Source organism: Pyxicephalus adspersus, chromosome 10 (genome assembly GCF_032062135.1).
Source record: "Pyxicephalus adspersus chromosome 10, UCB_Pads_2.0, whole genome shotgun sequence".
Taxonomy (NCBI): domain Eukaryota; kingdom Metazoa; phylum Chordata; class Amphibia; order Anura; family Pyxicephalidae; genus Pyxicephalus; species Pyxicephalus adspersus.
In genome coordinates, this window is record NC_092867.1 from 13,044,174 (window position 1) to 13,060,504 (window position 16,331).

General features: G+C 37.3%; 1 protein-coding gene across 1 annotated transcript in view; it reads left to right on the forward strand.

Annotated features, from left to right (window-relative positions):
* LOC140339922 (dedicator of cytokinesis protein 1-like) overlaps positions 1-16,331 on the forward strand; it is a 92,998-nt gene that overhangs the window by 21,033 nt on the left and 55,634 nt on the right. The window contains exons 4-7 of the mRNA XM_072424838.1: positions 1,403-1,481; positions 3,754-3,854; positions 5,230-5,288; positions 9,031-9,179. Of these exons, the coding sequence (XP_072280939.1) occupies positions 1,403-1,481; positions 3,754-3,854; positions 5,230-5,288; positions 9,031-9,179 (388 nt within the window). The remainder of the gene's footprint in view (positions 1-1,402; positions 1,482-3,753; positions 3,855-5,229; positions 5,289-9,030; positions 9,180-16,331) is intronic.

The window sequence follows — 16,331 nt, forward strand, 5'->3', positions numbered from 1 at the left end:
ATATCTTCATACTTTTTCAAGTTACAACAGAGAAACCACTTAACAGAAACAATAGTAGCTCAGCCTAATATCTGTGATTTTTGGTAATTAAGGAAGCTAATCGTCTTGTGGCTTCATGATAGTTGTTATCTTTTCCATTATTTCGTTCCGTGGACTGAAATAATTATGGGTATTGATTATGTTCTTCACTTGCGATTACCTGTGCCAGAGAAAAACTAGCAAATACAGTGCAGTTGCTCATAGAATGCCGGAGTGACTGACAGCCATGTCTGAATGTAATGAGCCTTCTTTTAGAAACTGCATGCTTGTATCCTCTGTTTGAACCACTGAAATATATGCTGAAAAGACACAGCGTGACTTTTAGCAGACACTGGCAGAGCTGGACAGACATCACCTTGTAAAGAATGACTAAACCTTTGTGATAAAAATTATTACTTGCTCTGAATACTTGATTGATGCATATGCCACAGCTTGGAGTTTTTATAATATAATAAATAAAAATGTAATTCAATGGCTGGTTTTGAAGAGTTAACTGAAATAAAACTTGGAAGGAGTTGGAGGAGAATTCAACAGTACTTTAAAAAAAGAACATTACCATCATCACCATCCCTCTGATGCTGATACTCCTTTTATCTCATTTGGAAAATGGGGTTCCCACTTAGGGAGTGTAAAAGTGCAACTATAGAACAATTCTATTTGTGCTTTATTTACTGTGATTTAACTCACAGTGAGTATTTCATACAGTAACTGACACCACGTTGCCTAATAATATGTTGAGACAAACATCTTTCCTAATTGCATTTATTAAAATAATATACCTGTTCCAAAATACATACAAATTCAACTTAAGAACAAACCTACAGTCCCTGTCTCATATGTAACCCGGGGACTACCTGTACTTGCTATTATTACTAGTAAGCTGTAATAGTTTTTTTAGGTATTCTTTAATCTGCAATTTAATTACATTTTTGGAGACTAAATTAGTTTGTTTTGGGTGCATGGTATCCTTTATATGCATTATAGTATAAAGTTCTGCCGGTGGTCTCTTCAGCACAGCTACCTATCCTTTTTAAGTTGGTTTTCTAACCAATGAAGGAGTGGATCTGGAACTTGACATCAAAAGTTCTTATTTTTAATAATATGTTGCTGCCCTGGAGAACTCTAATAAGAATACTTCAGCATTTTTATCAGTAACTGACACCCAAATTAGATTTCAGTGTAATTCCCCCTTTATTTCCTTCAGTAGTTTGTATTCCTACAGTAGTTTGTATTCCTACAAAGTATTCCTACTTTGGGGAGGATCTTTGCAGTCTACCAGGGTAGTTTTTTTTGCTAAGAAAATGTACAACCAATGACAATGCCAAATGCCAATAACTGTGCGATTTTCCTTTTGATCTTACAGAGTGTTCTTAAGAGCAATTAATCAGTATGCTGACATGCTGAACAAGAAGTTTTTGGATCAAGCTAACTTTGAACTGCAGGTAAGGAAAATTATTTTCATGAATCTAAATATTGACCAAACCTGTCAAAAGGATGCTGTCACGATGGCCATTGCCCTTTTAGCAAGGTACTCCATTATGGATAGATAAGTATACCTTGCTGTGGGCTATTAGCAGACAATATCACTTTGCAAAATAAATTGAAAAAAACAGGTGTATTGCTTGAAAAATATATTACAGAATTGTTAACACTTTTAAATAATGCAGAAAGATGTTTTACGACAATTTTGAATATAACACCATAGTACCTATATATATATATATTTACAGGCTTTTTCAAAAGAAAGAAAAATGTTCTCACATTAAAATGTGCAGGCTTTCACAGCATATTGGTATAGCAGCTGATGGAGAAAAAAATGTGTCTGCGAGAGAAAAAAACCTGATAGGTTTACACAAACATCTGTCATCTAGATAAATAGTTGAGCTTTGAAGGTTGTTTTCTCTGACTTACAAACTGCATGCTAGTTCCTAGGTGTTGCATAATATTTAAAAAAATGCCATCTTCATGGTGGTCATCCTGATCCTTCTTGTATACGAAGTGCATCACTGATCTGGAACAAGCATGTGCATATCCACTTTTTGATAACACAACAACTTTTGCAATATATAAAAGCCTAATGCTGTACAATAGTTAAAAAAATGATCTAAGCACAAAAGCAACTATTTTCCTCCAGTCTCCAGAAGTGTTCAATAGTACGGCCATTTAATGTCCCAAATCTGACGTATGTGAAGGTTGTAGGAAGCAGAACTGCTGAGCGCACAGATGGCTTATAAAGAGCAGTTGCCTGGCAAGCAAAAGATTTCAAATCTATGACTATTTCACTTGCATGTTTGGTAAAAATAGAGATCATAGTGTACAACAGGGAGCCATTTAACTAATAGTTCTTTCCTGTTGTGCTGATTTGAAAGAATATAATCCAGTTTTGCCTGCAGATGCTGAATTCAATCTGCCGAAAGCAGCCTTATACTTTTATTATTCCTTTATTAATACAAACACACCAAATGATGAAAAGATAGATCAGAACAACATATGTATCACCTATAGTATTGGCTTATCAAGGGAAAAATAATATTGTTCAGGCAATGTTTTCTAACCTGTCTTACTTCTGTTAGCACAGGAATACATGTCTTAGGCTGCGTACACACACTAAATTTTTGATGTTGCAAACGCCAGAAAGATGAATTAATGAGCGCTGTACACACAGTACCATTCTGTTTTATGGAGAGGGGAGGGCGGAAAAGAGTAAGTGGCACCCTCTGCACTTTTCTCCCTTCACTTACATTGAGGTTGTTCGTCTTCTGACGTTCATGAATCCACCAGGACGGATCCATAAACAACGCCGGACGGCCTCTGTACACATCAGATGCTTGTCCAAGGCGAGCCCTGTGGCTCGTATCTGCTGAGAATCATCTGACCTGTGTACATAGTGTACCTCACCTGATACACAAAACCCAGGATGGTTGTTTTATTAGGGAAATAAGAAAACACAGAATTTTGTGTGTAAAGGGCTCAAATGAGAACAGGCAGGGAAGTAATGTGTAGAAAGTAAGTGGGAAAAAGTTTATAGCTGCTGACCAAAATGTGCAGATTTGCAGGCAACAGGTCAAATTGTAGCCTTTTGTATCCCCTGTGCTCGGGGTCTGTTATTTCTGAAGGCTATCTAGGGCATGGTATAGGTGCTATGTGCAGCTGAAGCTTGAGCACTTGGAAAAAAAAAGTTGTGTTCAATTTGTGCTCAAATCAAATGCACAATTGACGGCTAATAGTGCTACAATTGACTGCTAAGAACCACAGGAAAACGCGTAGCTTTGCCAGAAAATAAACAGTCGTTATATCTTCCATTGATGTCGGATGACTGTGACCCACATTCCTAACTGCCATATTACTAGTTCCTGCACGTATATTGTTTTAATCCAAGAGAGATAAACTCAAAGTGAAATAGTACTCTTAAAGTGATTTACTTTTATAGATATATATATACTTTACATTTATACTTTTATATTTTATCTAAATTTTTAAAGAGTTTATGGAGTTTGACTCTTCTTTACTTGTTTGTCAGTTTTTAGCTCAGCCTGACCCAGTTAATCAAGGGGCCGAAGCCCATTAAAATGTCCTTATGTGCGAGTAAGCTGTGCATGGAAATAAAAAACCTTACCCCACACACAGACTTTAGTTCCACTTTAAATATGTGTAGAAATGCCCGGTAACTGTGTATGACTAAGATAAGTCTTTGCTGTTGTTTTTTTATTCTAGCTATGGAATAACTATTTTCACCTGGCTGTTGCTTTCCTAACCCAAGAATCCTTGCAGCTGGAGAATTTTTCGAGTGCCAAAAGAACCAAAATCCTGAATAAGTAAGTCTTGTATGAGTTATACACATAGTATAATATATCTGTTGTGTTGCATTCACAACTGGCATTGTATATCGATTTTTTTATTCTGTGGAACGATGTGCCCAGTGGATTTCATTTTTAGCTGGTAAATGCATTGAATTCCTTTATGCATATTTCTTTATTGAAGTATTTAGAGATGAAGGGAACTGAGCTTTGTATTTCCTACAGTTTGAAGGAAATGCTAATCCATTTTGCTTCTTTCTGTACCTGTGTCTAGTGCTCTCTGTCACTGCACACTACAAAGCTTGCCTTTCTGTCTGAAGACATCTGTTCAATGGGATATATTCATTGTGTCTATTGCAGGACACTTTATGTATAATGCCTTTTGTCAGGCTTTTCTCTTTTAATATTATTTTAACATTTTTACCATTGCACACACTTTCTTTTCAAAGGCTCAAACTGAATCTTTTTTCTTATAGGGATTTGGTGCTTTGTCCGTGCAGAGCAAAGCAATAGGTTCTCTTCAACAGATGCATATGCTTACCTTTCTTACTCATTGTTCTGTTCACCTGCCAGAAGTCTTGTGTAAGCTAGGAGTTGCTGAATTATTAGCTTACCCGGGACTATGGGGGCTGATTTATTAAAGCTCTCCAAGACTAGAGAGGATACACTTCCATCAGTGAAGCTGGGATATGCAGCAAACCTGTAATGGCTATTTGTTAGCAATTGTTTTCAAATCTGGACCAGATCCATTCCAGGTCTGCTGGATCACCCAGCTTCACTAATGAAAGTATATCCTCTCCAGCTTTGGAGAGCTTTAATAAATCAGGGCCTATGAACTTGACATGTGACAGATGCTCCTTCATACTTTGAAGTATTGGGTATGCCTTCTACTCTGTGTTGGGATTTATGGAATTAGGGCAAAGCCTTGAATGAGCATTTAAGCTGTGCAAAGTATGATTTGGGAGTTTACTATTTTCTGCAGATTAAATATTTAACATAGGTGAATGCACTCTTTCTTTTTTTACTTTGTCTGTCTGTCTGTCCCTCTCTCCCTTTCTCTCATATATATATATATATATATATCTGTGTGTATTCAGGCAGCACTTAACGGGTAGATGCAAGTCAGTAGTCTTTTAATGCTATGCATAATGGAGCTATCTAAAGCAAGTTATAGGCAATGTGATAATGGAAAAAGAAAAAACAAACACATGTTGCTATTTGATTATCCTTACAATATACAAGGACATGTTCTCTGAAGTAAAGTGTTTAAAAAGCTGTCATATTCTGCTATTATAAATTATTGCTACTGTCGTAATACTCTGTCACTAATACTGTTCCATGAGATGGTAAGCAAGGACACCAATCCATTAATTACTTGCTCTTCCACTTTCAGGTACGGTGATATGAGAAGGCAGATTGGCTTTGAGATCAGAGATATGTGGTATAATTTAGGTGAGTGTTCTATTTCTGTGTTAATCATACTTACCAACAATTGTTTTACCTAAAAAGCATTCTTTCCCAAAGGGGAATATTCATTTAAGCTGGATATTTTTTGTTTATCCTTGGTGGTCAAGTATGATAGGTTGGAACTCTTTTAGTAGACTGTACTAGTTATGGAAACTCTGGTACAAACAAATGGAAAAATAGTCCCAAAGCAGTAAACTAATGCTAAAAAAGAAAATGCTAAGTGTAGGTTGGCTTGGTATGTTCAAATATATATTCTGCAACAACCAAGTATTAGTTAGTTTCAAACCATAGTTTGAAATATCTGTTTTGCTACCTCTGATTTAAAGAGCTCCATAGAGTCTCCCGGCATGATGCCATCACACTTAGGGTTTGTGATAGTTTGCAAATTAGCTTGGAGCTTACCTGCTTATAGCTCAAAGAGTTGTGAAAGTGAGAATTACTTGCAATTAAAAGACACATTAGATAGGCTTGTTACATTGCAATGACTTCCTGCCTTAAATGATCTCTTCAAAAACTGATCTGATGTTGGAGTCACACATTAAATATAATAATAAGCACCTGCTTCTGTAATGTCAAGCACCTTCCTAGAAGGGTCCTTCTCCATAATTGTCCTTGCAATCATTTAAGCGGCGGATCTTCTTGTGTGTGGCGCACCCGAATATCGGGTATTCTCTACTGTATTCGGACAGAACTTGTATATGTAAAAATTTATAGTGACTTTCTTGACAAATTAAGGAAGAAAAATAATTTTGTGCTTTTTCAAGGTTGTGATAATCAATTTTCCAAACTCATTACCCAGTGTAGAAAAAAGTAATACGTGGTGAAGTATGCTGGGCGTGAGCTTTTTAATCAATACAGCAATTTTTGGCACCCATGATAGATATTCTGGCTGATTATTTGCTGAAAAAGATCATGTTAGACATTCTCTGCCTGTTATTGTCACTTATATGTGTTGTCACTGACTTTTAAATCCAGCAGTTTTTTTACTTGAATAATAAATGGACCATGTTGGCAAATCTTCCCCATTGGGCATCATCATTGTGTATAAGAGAATTCCATTAACCTTATATTCCCTGTACAATAGGGATGTTACTTGCCTTCACCAAACATTCTCAACACTTCAGCTGATGTGAGCTGCTGGTCATTGAAAGGAGTTAAAGGACATTGCAGGGAGCTTGGAGACAGTCTGCTGAGCATTCCAGTACTCGTTGCCAATCTGCAGAGCGTCCTGGTTCTTGGGAGAGAGTCCTGTAGGATCCACTTCAGTTAAAATCGATGGGCTTAGTGCTAAGTTATGCTCTCATCTGGCCTATGTGGAAAGTCCAAGCCCTTCATCAAATCTCATCTTTCCTTTTCAAAATATGAAGTAGCTGACTGTCTATGCCTTCCATACTTTTAGTTACTGACCTAGATTAGGTAACATCAAATATCTTGTGCTGCAAACTTTTCTAGTATTTCCATTCTAAAGCCATTATCTTAGCATGATCTTTAACTGGTGTTTTCAGAAGGAGCAGTCACCTGCTAAAATCTCCTTTCTTCTCTCTGCTCATCTTTATTGTATTGAAAAACTGAGATTTATTGAACAGTAAAAGTGTTATGGTTTCTGAAAGCCATGGAGGCTGTATATATGGAAATGAATAGTTGCTTGCTTATGGGTATCCCAGAACCCCTCAGTTCACATTCATTGTTGGTACATGTTAAAAAAGCAGTTTATAGAATCCATAAATATAAAATGTACAATTGTCATTAGGAACATTTTTTAAATGGTGACATTTGTTCTGTCGATAGCTGTCAAAGGAGCGACTTCCTTTCACATTTTTGGAGATTTTTTTATGCTTTTTTTATTGGCACCAAGACAGAAAGTGCACCCCCCGCCCTGTTTCCTGGTGCCACAGTCACATTATGCAGGTTCAAAAAATAAGGACAACAGCACTCATACATATTAAAGTGTATGCTAAAGAAAAGCTATTTATTTTATCTTTAGATGATTGGGAAAGGTTAGACCATCTCCCTTTCAAGATATAAAAGGCAAAAAATACAAAAATTGAAGTTACAGCTATATATATATATATATATATATATATATATATATCTTTATTAGGTTATACGAGAAGATGGCAAACTACACAGTAGTTGTGTTCCCTGAATGTAACTTTTTTCATATTTCATTGGACTGTACCTTTAATTATGTATTTTATTCCACCTTTTTTAAAATTCCATTGCCAGCCATAGAAAGTTTACATTGTCTGTGGCATCTTTATACAGAGAGCAATAAAACCTCCAGAAAACTTTATGACATTGATGCTGTGTTTGATGAATAACCGGGTGTCAGAAGCATTTGTTTTCTGAAACACTGACTCTGACATTTTTCAGACATAATACATGAAAACTGTCACAGACAAGTTTGAAAATAACAGCCCTGAAAAAGGAGTATGCCTTACAGCTCCTTCAAGTGTGCGCTGCAAACCATTAAACATTTCCAGGGTCATTCTATCAGGAGGGGGGAAATTCGTGTGCTTTTATTATTTATTTTTAAGTCCACGAGTGTAAAATATCCACATTGTCACTTGTATCAGAAACTTTGTGCAGCTTGAAGCTCAGAACATTATGTCGCTCACTTTTCAAGCCCAGCAGCAGTCATCTCTTATTTCCATCAATTTTAAAGTTTCTTCTGGAGAGTAGGTATGGATGCTTAAAGGTTGTCTAAATGTTAGGTTTATTTCAACAAAGTATATACCAGGTGTAATAAAACAAAAGATGTGCCTTGTCATACTGATCATATTTAAAAAGCAGTCATAGCCTTAGAAGAAAAGCCTTTCCTCTGCCATTATACTGTTGGGAAGGGGTCCTTGTTCTGTGTGTGGAAGCAGTGGTCTTTTGGCCAAAATCTGATGGACCCCTTTCGGTATTAAATCTACAACTTAACAAAGGTCTCATCTCATGTTCCCAGCAGATTAGGGAGCCCTAAATCAGAAGGGGTGTGTTGGATCTCTGTGGAGAAATCAATGCTTCCCCGCAGAGAGGTCCTGTCCAGACTGGCTGTTTCTGCTTTTAAAATAAACCAGCTAAGATTGCACACTTTGTGTTTTGATGCACTTATATGTATATCTAAGTGGTTGGGAAAATGGCTGGAGTTCTATTTTACAAAGCATTTGCTACGCCTCACTGCTGAGAGTTGCTCAGAATTTTGTGATGAGAGGCTGCAGTTCTGAATGGCTGCTTGAGATTATACATCAGTAAACTCAGTAGACTTTCATACTTGAGCACAGTTGCAGCCTATCATTAGTAGCTCACTCAGGGGTTTACCTATTGCCTGATAATTTTTCTTTCACAATTTCTAAATAAACGATACCTAAATAATTTCTTCCCGCTAACTTGAAAGTAGGTGTATAACATTTTCTCCAGCTTGGCATAAAGAAGAGCCGCCCCAAGCACTTTCTCTCCCCCTCTGTCTGATTTAATCCAGACAAATGTTTAAAGTGTATGCAAGTAAACGTGCCTGGTTTTTGAAAGCCTTTCAAGTGCTGCTTTGATTCCCTCTTGAATAGTTGTCTGGTAATTGTACTTATAGACTGTTTAAAATATAATAATGCAGTTCTTTTTCCTGAAGGTTATCTACTTAAATAACGATATATTCCAAGGAGAGAAGCGGAATTTAACTGATGTATTTCTCAATCTTCTGATGTTTGTGAATGTTCTGAAATCAGCTGTTTTGTTTCCTTCAAAGGCCAGCACAAAATTAAATTCATTCCCGAAATGGTTGGCCCTATTTTGGAGATGACCTTGATCCCGGAGACAGAGCTACGTAAAGCCACCATCCCGATATTCTTTGACATGATGCAATGTGAATTCCATTCCACAAGGAGCTTCCAGATGGTAAGCTGGGTTGTCTTATCATAGTATCAAGGAACACAATTTAAGGCTAGTCTCCAGAAATGGATATAAAAAGATTGTCATTTTTTAGCCTAACCTTTACGTTGAAGGTGATTGCCACTTTCAATATTGAAAGCAGTGATATCCATATTTGCTAAGGGGCATCTAGCATGATCATCCCTTTATTATTGTTATGTATAGGTTGCTATGTAGAAAGGCTGCAATGGAGATTGGAGGTGTTTGAATATAAGACACTGATGGGTTCATATTGGAATTCTTTTGAAGTCTGAAGGAATAGCAAAAGTCATATTTAGGCTGTTATAATAGCTGCCTTTACAATACAGTCATTGCTGATGTGACTGATATATCTTTTAGTGTTGTTTTAAGTTACGCAGGATTTTTTTAGCACCCTTTTTCCCAATTGCCTGAAAAGTTCATTCGTTGGCCAATCATTTGTTCCTTCCTACATCCATAAGTTAGCTGAATGGGAAGAGCATGGCAGCTAAGTTATTATGAACTTTTCTCACTAATGCAGTGCTGACCGCACTTATTCTGTACAGGGAGCATTAATCCATGGACACAGACTTATGTCCCTACTACACTTATACGCTTTAAAGGGGACCATACATCCTACAATTCCAATGTGTACTCTCCCTAAATCCCAACATTGTCTTCCCCTCTTATTTCCCCATGTTCCCAGCACATGTTTTGTCATACTTTTCGTCAGAAGCTTTCAAACAGTAGACACATGACATGCAGGGTCGTCTTGCTCTTTGTTTTCTTCTGTAAGGGAGATGGGTGGTCAAAACATCTTGCACTGATACGAAGAGGGTTAAATGACACTGGGTGTCATTGAATCCTGAAGGTGGGCATTGCTGGATCACAGAATAGCGGAGTCTGCAGGGAACAGGGTAGATAGAAGGTGAGTTGCATTAAGACTTTAATATAAAAGTTGAACAATTGACTTGCTTTAAGGTAAAGCTCCACATTATCATTAAGTAGTGCAAGATCCATCTCTAATGGGTATAAATGAAATAGTTTGTTTAGGTGTGGGGTCTTATACAATTGTTTTAATAGATCTAACGAATATTCAGCAAAGCCTCTATAGGCTGATTGTAGCACGCTCCACATATTAGACACAACTCTATTTTTCTATGCATTGCCAATTTCTACCTGTAGGGCAAGTTTGGAGTAAAAGCCAGTTAACTGTTACAAAAAGTAAAAGAAAATCAAGCAGGCAGAGAATGAACACACAAAATCTCATGGAGATAGTGTCACTGGTGGTAACATAGCACAAGACCCCACACCATAGGCTATTTATTGTGCCTCCCACTTTCTTTATTTAAAAGTGTGACACAATGCATTTTTTGTTACAATCTTATAGGATCTTTTACATAATATAACATTTTCATTTTAAGGTAAGTGGTCCTTGACCTCATGCTCAAGGAATTAAAACGATAAAATGGTAGGGAACATGTAAAATGAAAATAATGATAGTGTCCCCTTGCAAAGTGTTATCCCTGCATTGTGACCCAGAGGATTAATTAAGGTTGCACTCTGCACACCAGAGAATGTAGACAGCGCAAACACAATAACGGCATGACTGTTACTGTGTTAAAGGCCTTCGTGTCTTTCTTCTGGTGCATACAATGACATCTTACTGATCTCCCACTCACTCCTACGCTTCTGTGCTGCATCTCAGCAGGTCAGAGCATGTGGACAGGCGGCAGCTTCCATCTCTGTTTTTAAAACCCTGGCTTTTTATTCTGCCTGTTTTATAGAAGAATATAGACTGTAATAAGACCCCTTGGACTCTGCTGCTTTCCTAACAGCAACTCTGATCATTTATAAAATTCTTAAAGATCATTCCTAGCTATCTGTCACTGTACACACAATCATGGGTTAAAAAATGTTTATTTAAATGTCACGCACAAACAAAGAATTCAATACAAATTTGCAATTCTAATCAGCAGTAGGCTGTTTTGAGAAATTCACAGTTTGATAATGATCTATAATTGGCAATGGAGCTAAAGTATTTGCTGGATGAAGACATACTATGAATGTTTCTTTAATGGGAGCAAAAACTTTGCCAGTTTTTTGTTTTGTTTTTTGGTTAGGTTTTTCCTTATTTTTTGGGGGTGAAAAGTCACAGAATACGGAATAGGTAAAACCTCACCAAATGTATTTCCCTGGTTCTGTGTCACATGTGGGCAAAATTGCTTTTGGCACAATAGGGTATTCACAATGAGAAAATATCTCTAAAGCAAAATGTCTTAAAAACAAGTGAAAATATCAAAACTGGATTCAAAAATATAAAAAAAATACAATTTATTTGGTTAGTAAAATGTTATTTTACTGCACAAAGTTACAGCTTGCATCTCATGGGAGTGAAATGTGCTACGTCTTATTTCTGTTGCAAACCTGGGCAATTCCAACTTCAAGAATCCTTAAAATTAGCTGATCATGAGATACAGCTAAATGGTATGGCAGTCTGGACATTTTTAATATTAATAAACAGGATTTCTATAGCGCCAACATATTTTGCAGCGTTGTACTTATCCTATACCTACTGCCCACATTGTACTGTGCATTGTAGCGCACATTCATGCTGTTCACAGTTTCCCTGACTGTTGGTGAAGCAGCAGCTTTAACACAATGATATCCTTAGTAATTTTATCCTAAAGGGTTAGCAGCAGAAATACCTCACTGATCTTAATGTTGGGTAAATCATTGACATTAAACCAATATTGTCACTACTCAAGCTTTAAAATAACTCTTTCTGACGTGTGACTATGGATAGATTTCAATAGTACAAATTAGTAGTACAACTCAACCTATATCTCCATACAGCATGATATTCTTGTAACTCAATTGTACTTTTGCTTAGAAGTATTGAGATGAGTTGTTGGTGCTGGAATACACAACTTTGTAAACTACTTCTGTTTATAAAACTTAAATTTGCAGACTGTAATGGATCCTCTTGTTGGAGCAGCTTCAGTGAATGCTTTCTGAGGGAAAACAGAAATCTCTCTGGAGCAGTCCAGGCCATAACTACAGGACATGGTGGAATTTTTTTGCTTGCCTGCTTCTCGGTGTGACTAAACAAGACATGTCTGACCATTGCTGGGCAATTAATTTGGCCTACACCTTTCCTTGCCTCACTATTGGGTAGTGCAAAGGCCCCCAGTGGTGGACCAGTTGTAACACAATGTAGTGAATCAGAGCGTTTTGCCAATCAAAAGTGTCTCCCTCAGAAAGCTAGAGGTGCCTGCTGTTCCATTAGGTTCCATTAGGTTCATTAGGTTATGTTGACTTTAAAGTATACCTGCACTGTCAAAAATGGAGGAATAGAATGGCCATAGCTAGCTTCCTTTTGAAAAAAACATTTGTGCCCAACTGCTTTTGGCTTTAAAGCTCACTGACCTGGAACAGACATGTCATTTAGAAAGTCAGATAAAAGTCAAAAAACCTGATTTGAATATTTGTGCATGGTCAGTCCTTTAGAAAGTATTAATCATGAATAACCAGGAAGCTAGAGGTCAACACTGGCTGCTTCTTCTCTGACTAATATCTCTAATAAACAGTTTTCCTTTAAATGTCAGAAACGTCCGCACCTACTTGGAAATAAAAAAAATGCAAAATCCTATCCGCATTTTAAAGCTGAAAAAAAATAGCTTCAATCTGTGTAAATTTCTTCAAAATGTTATTTTGCCATGTGTAGCTCCAGGGACCGCTTCAGACTTAGCAGAAATAGCTGAAAGACTTAATAAGTTTGTGATGGAAATTAACAGTCTAGATCCCAATGTAAATGTTCGGTGTAGATATATTGTAAGCCGTTAGTGCATCCCCACGCAGGTGAGTAAAGAGCAAATGCTTAATAATTATTGGCGCACGGAGCATTTAAGTAACTAGAACTGTACTCATTAAGTTTTAATGGAACAGAGACCTTAATGGTTTGGGAGTTTAGTTGTTCTGCTATTCCCCAGCCACTTGTAAGTTGTAAGGCAGCACAGCAATATTCTTGGATCGGCTTTGAACTCTGGCATTAGTGGATCCATTATGACTCTTTTTAACAGTTCTGCGTGTAGTTAGACCGAACCCTTGGAAAGCATTATTCTTAAAGTCTTGACCTGCCAATATTGAATGTCATAGAAAAGTCACTGAAGGCTTAATGAAGTATTGTTATCTTACTCCCGAACTGCAAATGTGGGCCCTATCATTCGGTCATAATTACTTTTTGAAGTGTTACAAACAGCAGTTTTTGCTGTTGCATAATCAGGTTGAAAAGACACAAGCCTGTTGAGTTTAACCAGAAAACCAAAGCAAATAAGTGTAAAACCTTCAAAGCCTGAACTCCAAGCCTGCGTTCACACTGGCCATAGGGTTGTGGTACATTTACTGCTTCCTTATGACCAGGAACCGCCTCTGGGGAGGTGCTACATGTAGCGGCTCCCAGCAGCAGACCCAAATAGAATGAATGGGGGTAGCAGTGATCAGTACCAGTACTGCTCACAGTTGCCAGCTTTAAATGTGCAGACGCTGGTTCTTTAAGAACTAGCACTGCAGTTCAAGTGACGGAGTGGCAAAGTGCTGGTCACTCAAAGCCGCGAAGGTTGATTCAATCCCGCATGGGTCTGAACCTACCCTAAACCAGCATTTGATGCAAAGTAGGACAAAACATTCTAATAAAGCAAAAATCACCATGCTCCAAAAGAAATTCTCCTGACTATTTCCTACAGGCAATCAGGTACTCCATAGATCAGCAATCTACCATTTTTTGATAGATATATATATATATATATATCCCTGTTTGTAACTTGCAAGCTACCCAGTTGCCTCTTTTGCTCCCTCCAGGACATAAAGTATAGTAAAAACTATCTAGCGGTCTATCACCTTATACTCCTCAACCAACCACACACTTTGCTTTATAAAATCAATAAACATATTGTTTTTGGATAATAATCTTTAGCACTACTTTACAGAGTCTATGGTCATGCCGCCAACTGGCTCTCAGGGGACTTATGATCTAATGTCTCTAATACAGTCTAAGGCCAATTTGTGAATTGAAGTCAGATACTGCTATGTTTTTGGGTGAGACCAAAAACTCATGCAAATGCAGGGAGTACCTACAAACCCTATTCAGATAGTTTCCTGGCTGACATTCCAACGAGGGATAATAGCCACTGATACCCTGGTGGAGAATGGCATAGTGTATGTCAGGGGATAATGCATGCACATTCCTGACCCTTCCCAGCTCAACTTTCTTTCCATTAGGACCTGGAAGATGATAATATAGTTGATGGTGAATCCAGGAACACTGCACTGCAAAGCAAATATGGTTTCCACTACAGTGCTCAACCCAGAAATGTTTTTTAAGCTGGGTAGCAAGAAATTGTAGGAGGGTGGTGGCTCCTGTATTGTGACCCAACTCATCAGAAACCACCCAAAGAGAGCCAGGTGGTTACTAAAAAATGTCTAAAAAGGGCACTAAAATACCAAACTGCACACTTGTTTGAGCACATTTCTTACACTTTTGTGGCCAGACATATATGGTTTGGGGGTAGCAGCTTAAAGAAGGGCCACACAGACTTAAATGAAAAGACAGACCAGACCCTCTAGCAAATAGGAAAATTTATATTTTAGCTTCCATTGATGAATGATGGTAAATATATTTTATGTGGTGGCATTGCAAAAGCTCAGTAATAGAGACATATCTGTGAAATGCATCCTGCCTTGGCTATGCCGATGGTGGGTAATTTATTTCTCTTTTCAGCAATGGATGTGCATGACAATATGACATACAAAATCCTGTTCTGTCAATTCTGTATGTATTCAGTGTAGTTGGCTTATCTGTAAGGTCGCAGCCTGAGAATAGCAAAAGGTCAAACCGCCTGGGTGCGATACGTCGTCTCCCCTCAATACTTATCTAAACTGATATAAATATCTCCGTTTCAGCTAATTTCTGCTTTAAAAAAAAGGTCAAATTTATGATGGTATTTAACATACTAAATTAATCAACTGCACAATTCTCCTGAAAGGTTGTAAGCGATAATAGATAATGTGTAATTATGGGAGATAATGATAGTAATTTTAATTAAAGCCATATCCTGTTTTCTGTTCTTCTAATTATGCTCACTATTTTCAAAAACCGAATTGCAGAAGAAAACTAGAAAAAAAATAATTCAAAAATAAAGTTAAATTCTTAAAATGCCTCGAATTCTACCTTCGATGTGTGCAAACCCCATTTAGCTATTATCAAAGAGCCCTAAAGAGAACCAGTCCTAACTTGAAATGCAGGAATCTGAATATTCACAAAAAGTGCCTTTTCTCCCTAAATCCTTACTGTTTTTTCATATTCAGTTCCACACAGTATACATTTTTTTTAGTATTCCAAATTCTAATTTAGATTCATATATTTTATTTCCTTGTTTTATATTACAAATGATTTGTAAAACAAAAATAACATAGTACCATCTGTAAGTTTTTTCCAATGCATTGTTTACGTAATTTCCACAACCTCATAAATGCATTGCAAAGGAGTCTTACTTCAGTGCATTATTTCAATTTTGACTCCACTTTGAGACACTGTTGTTGGCTTAACATTACCAAAGACTGAGTCAGACTGACAAAGGCTCAATAGAGTATTTTTCCTTTTCAAGGTTTGTGATAGCTATTAATTTGAATGACATTACATTCACTTATGGGAGCATCATTTGATGCCTATGCACTAAAGCCAAATGTCATCCAGATCCGTATTTTAAACCGGGTGGGAAGAAGCTGTAGGTGGGTGGCAGCCCCTGCAGTGTGACCCAACTCTTCAGTAACCATCCAAAAAGAGCCGGGTGGTTACTGAAAAGTGCCGGGTGGTACGCCTGGTTAAAAGGGGTGGTGGAAAACACTGCAGATCATTGGGCATCACATTATTATGACTTGGACATTTCACAAGGGAATATTTATTTTATTATTCTGATATTTTTTAATTAAACAATGATTTTTATTTATTTTTCAATTTTAATTCTTTTTCTGATGAAGGATGGTGGCCAGATCTGATAAGTGAAAAACAATCCGAGACCACCCAGTCAAACCGCAATAGGTCATTGAATAGGAGCTACTAAAGGGAGGGGGTATCAATAACTTAAATTTGTATAAACACAC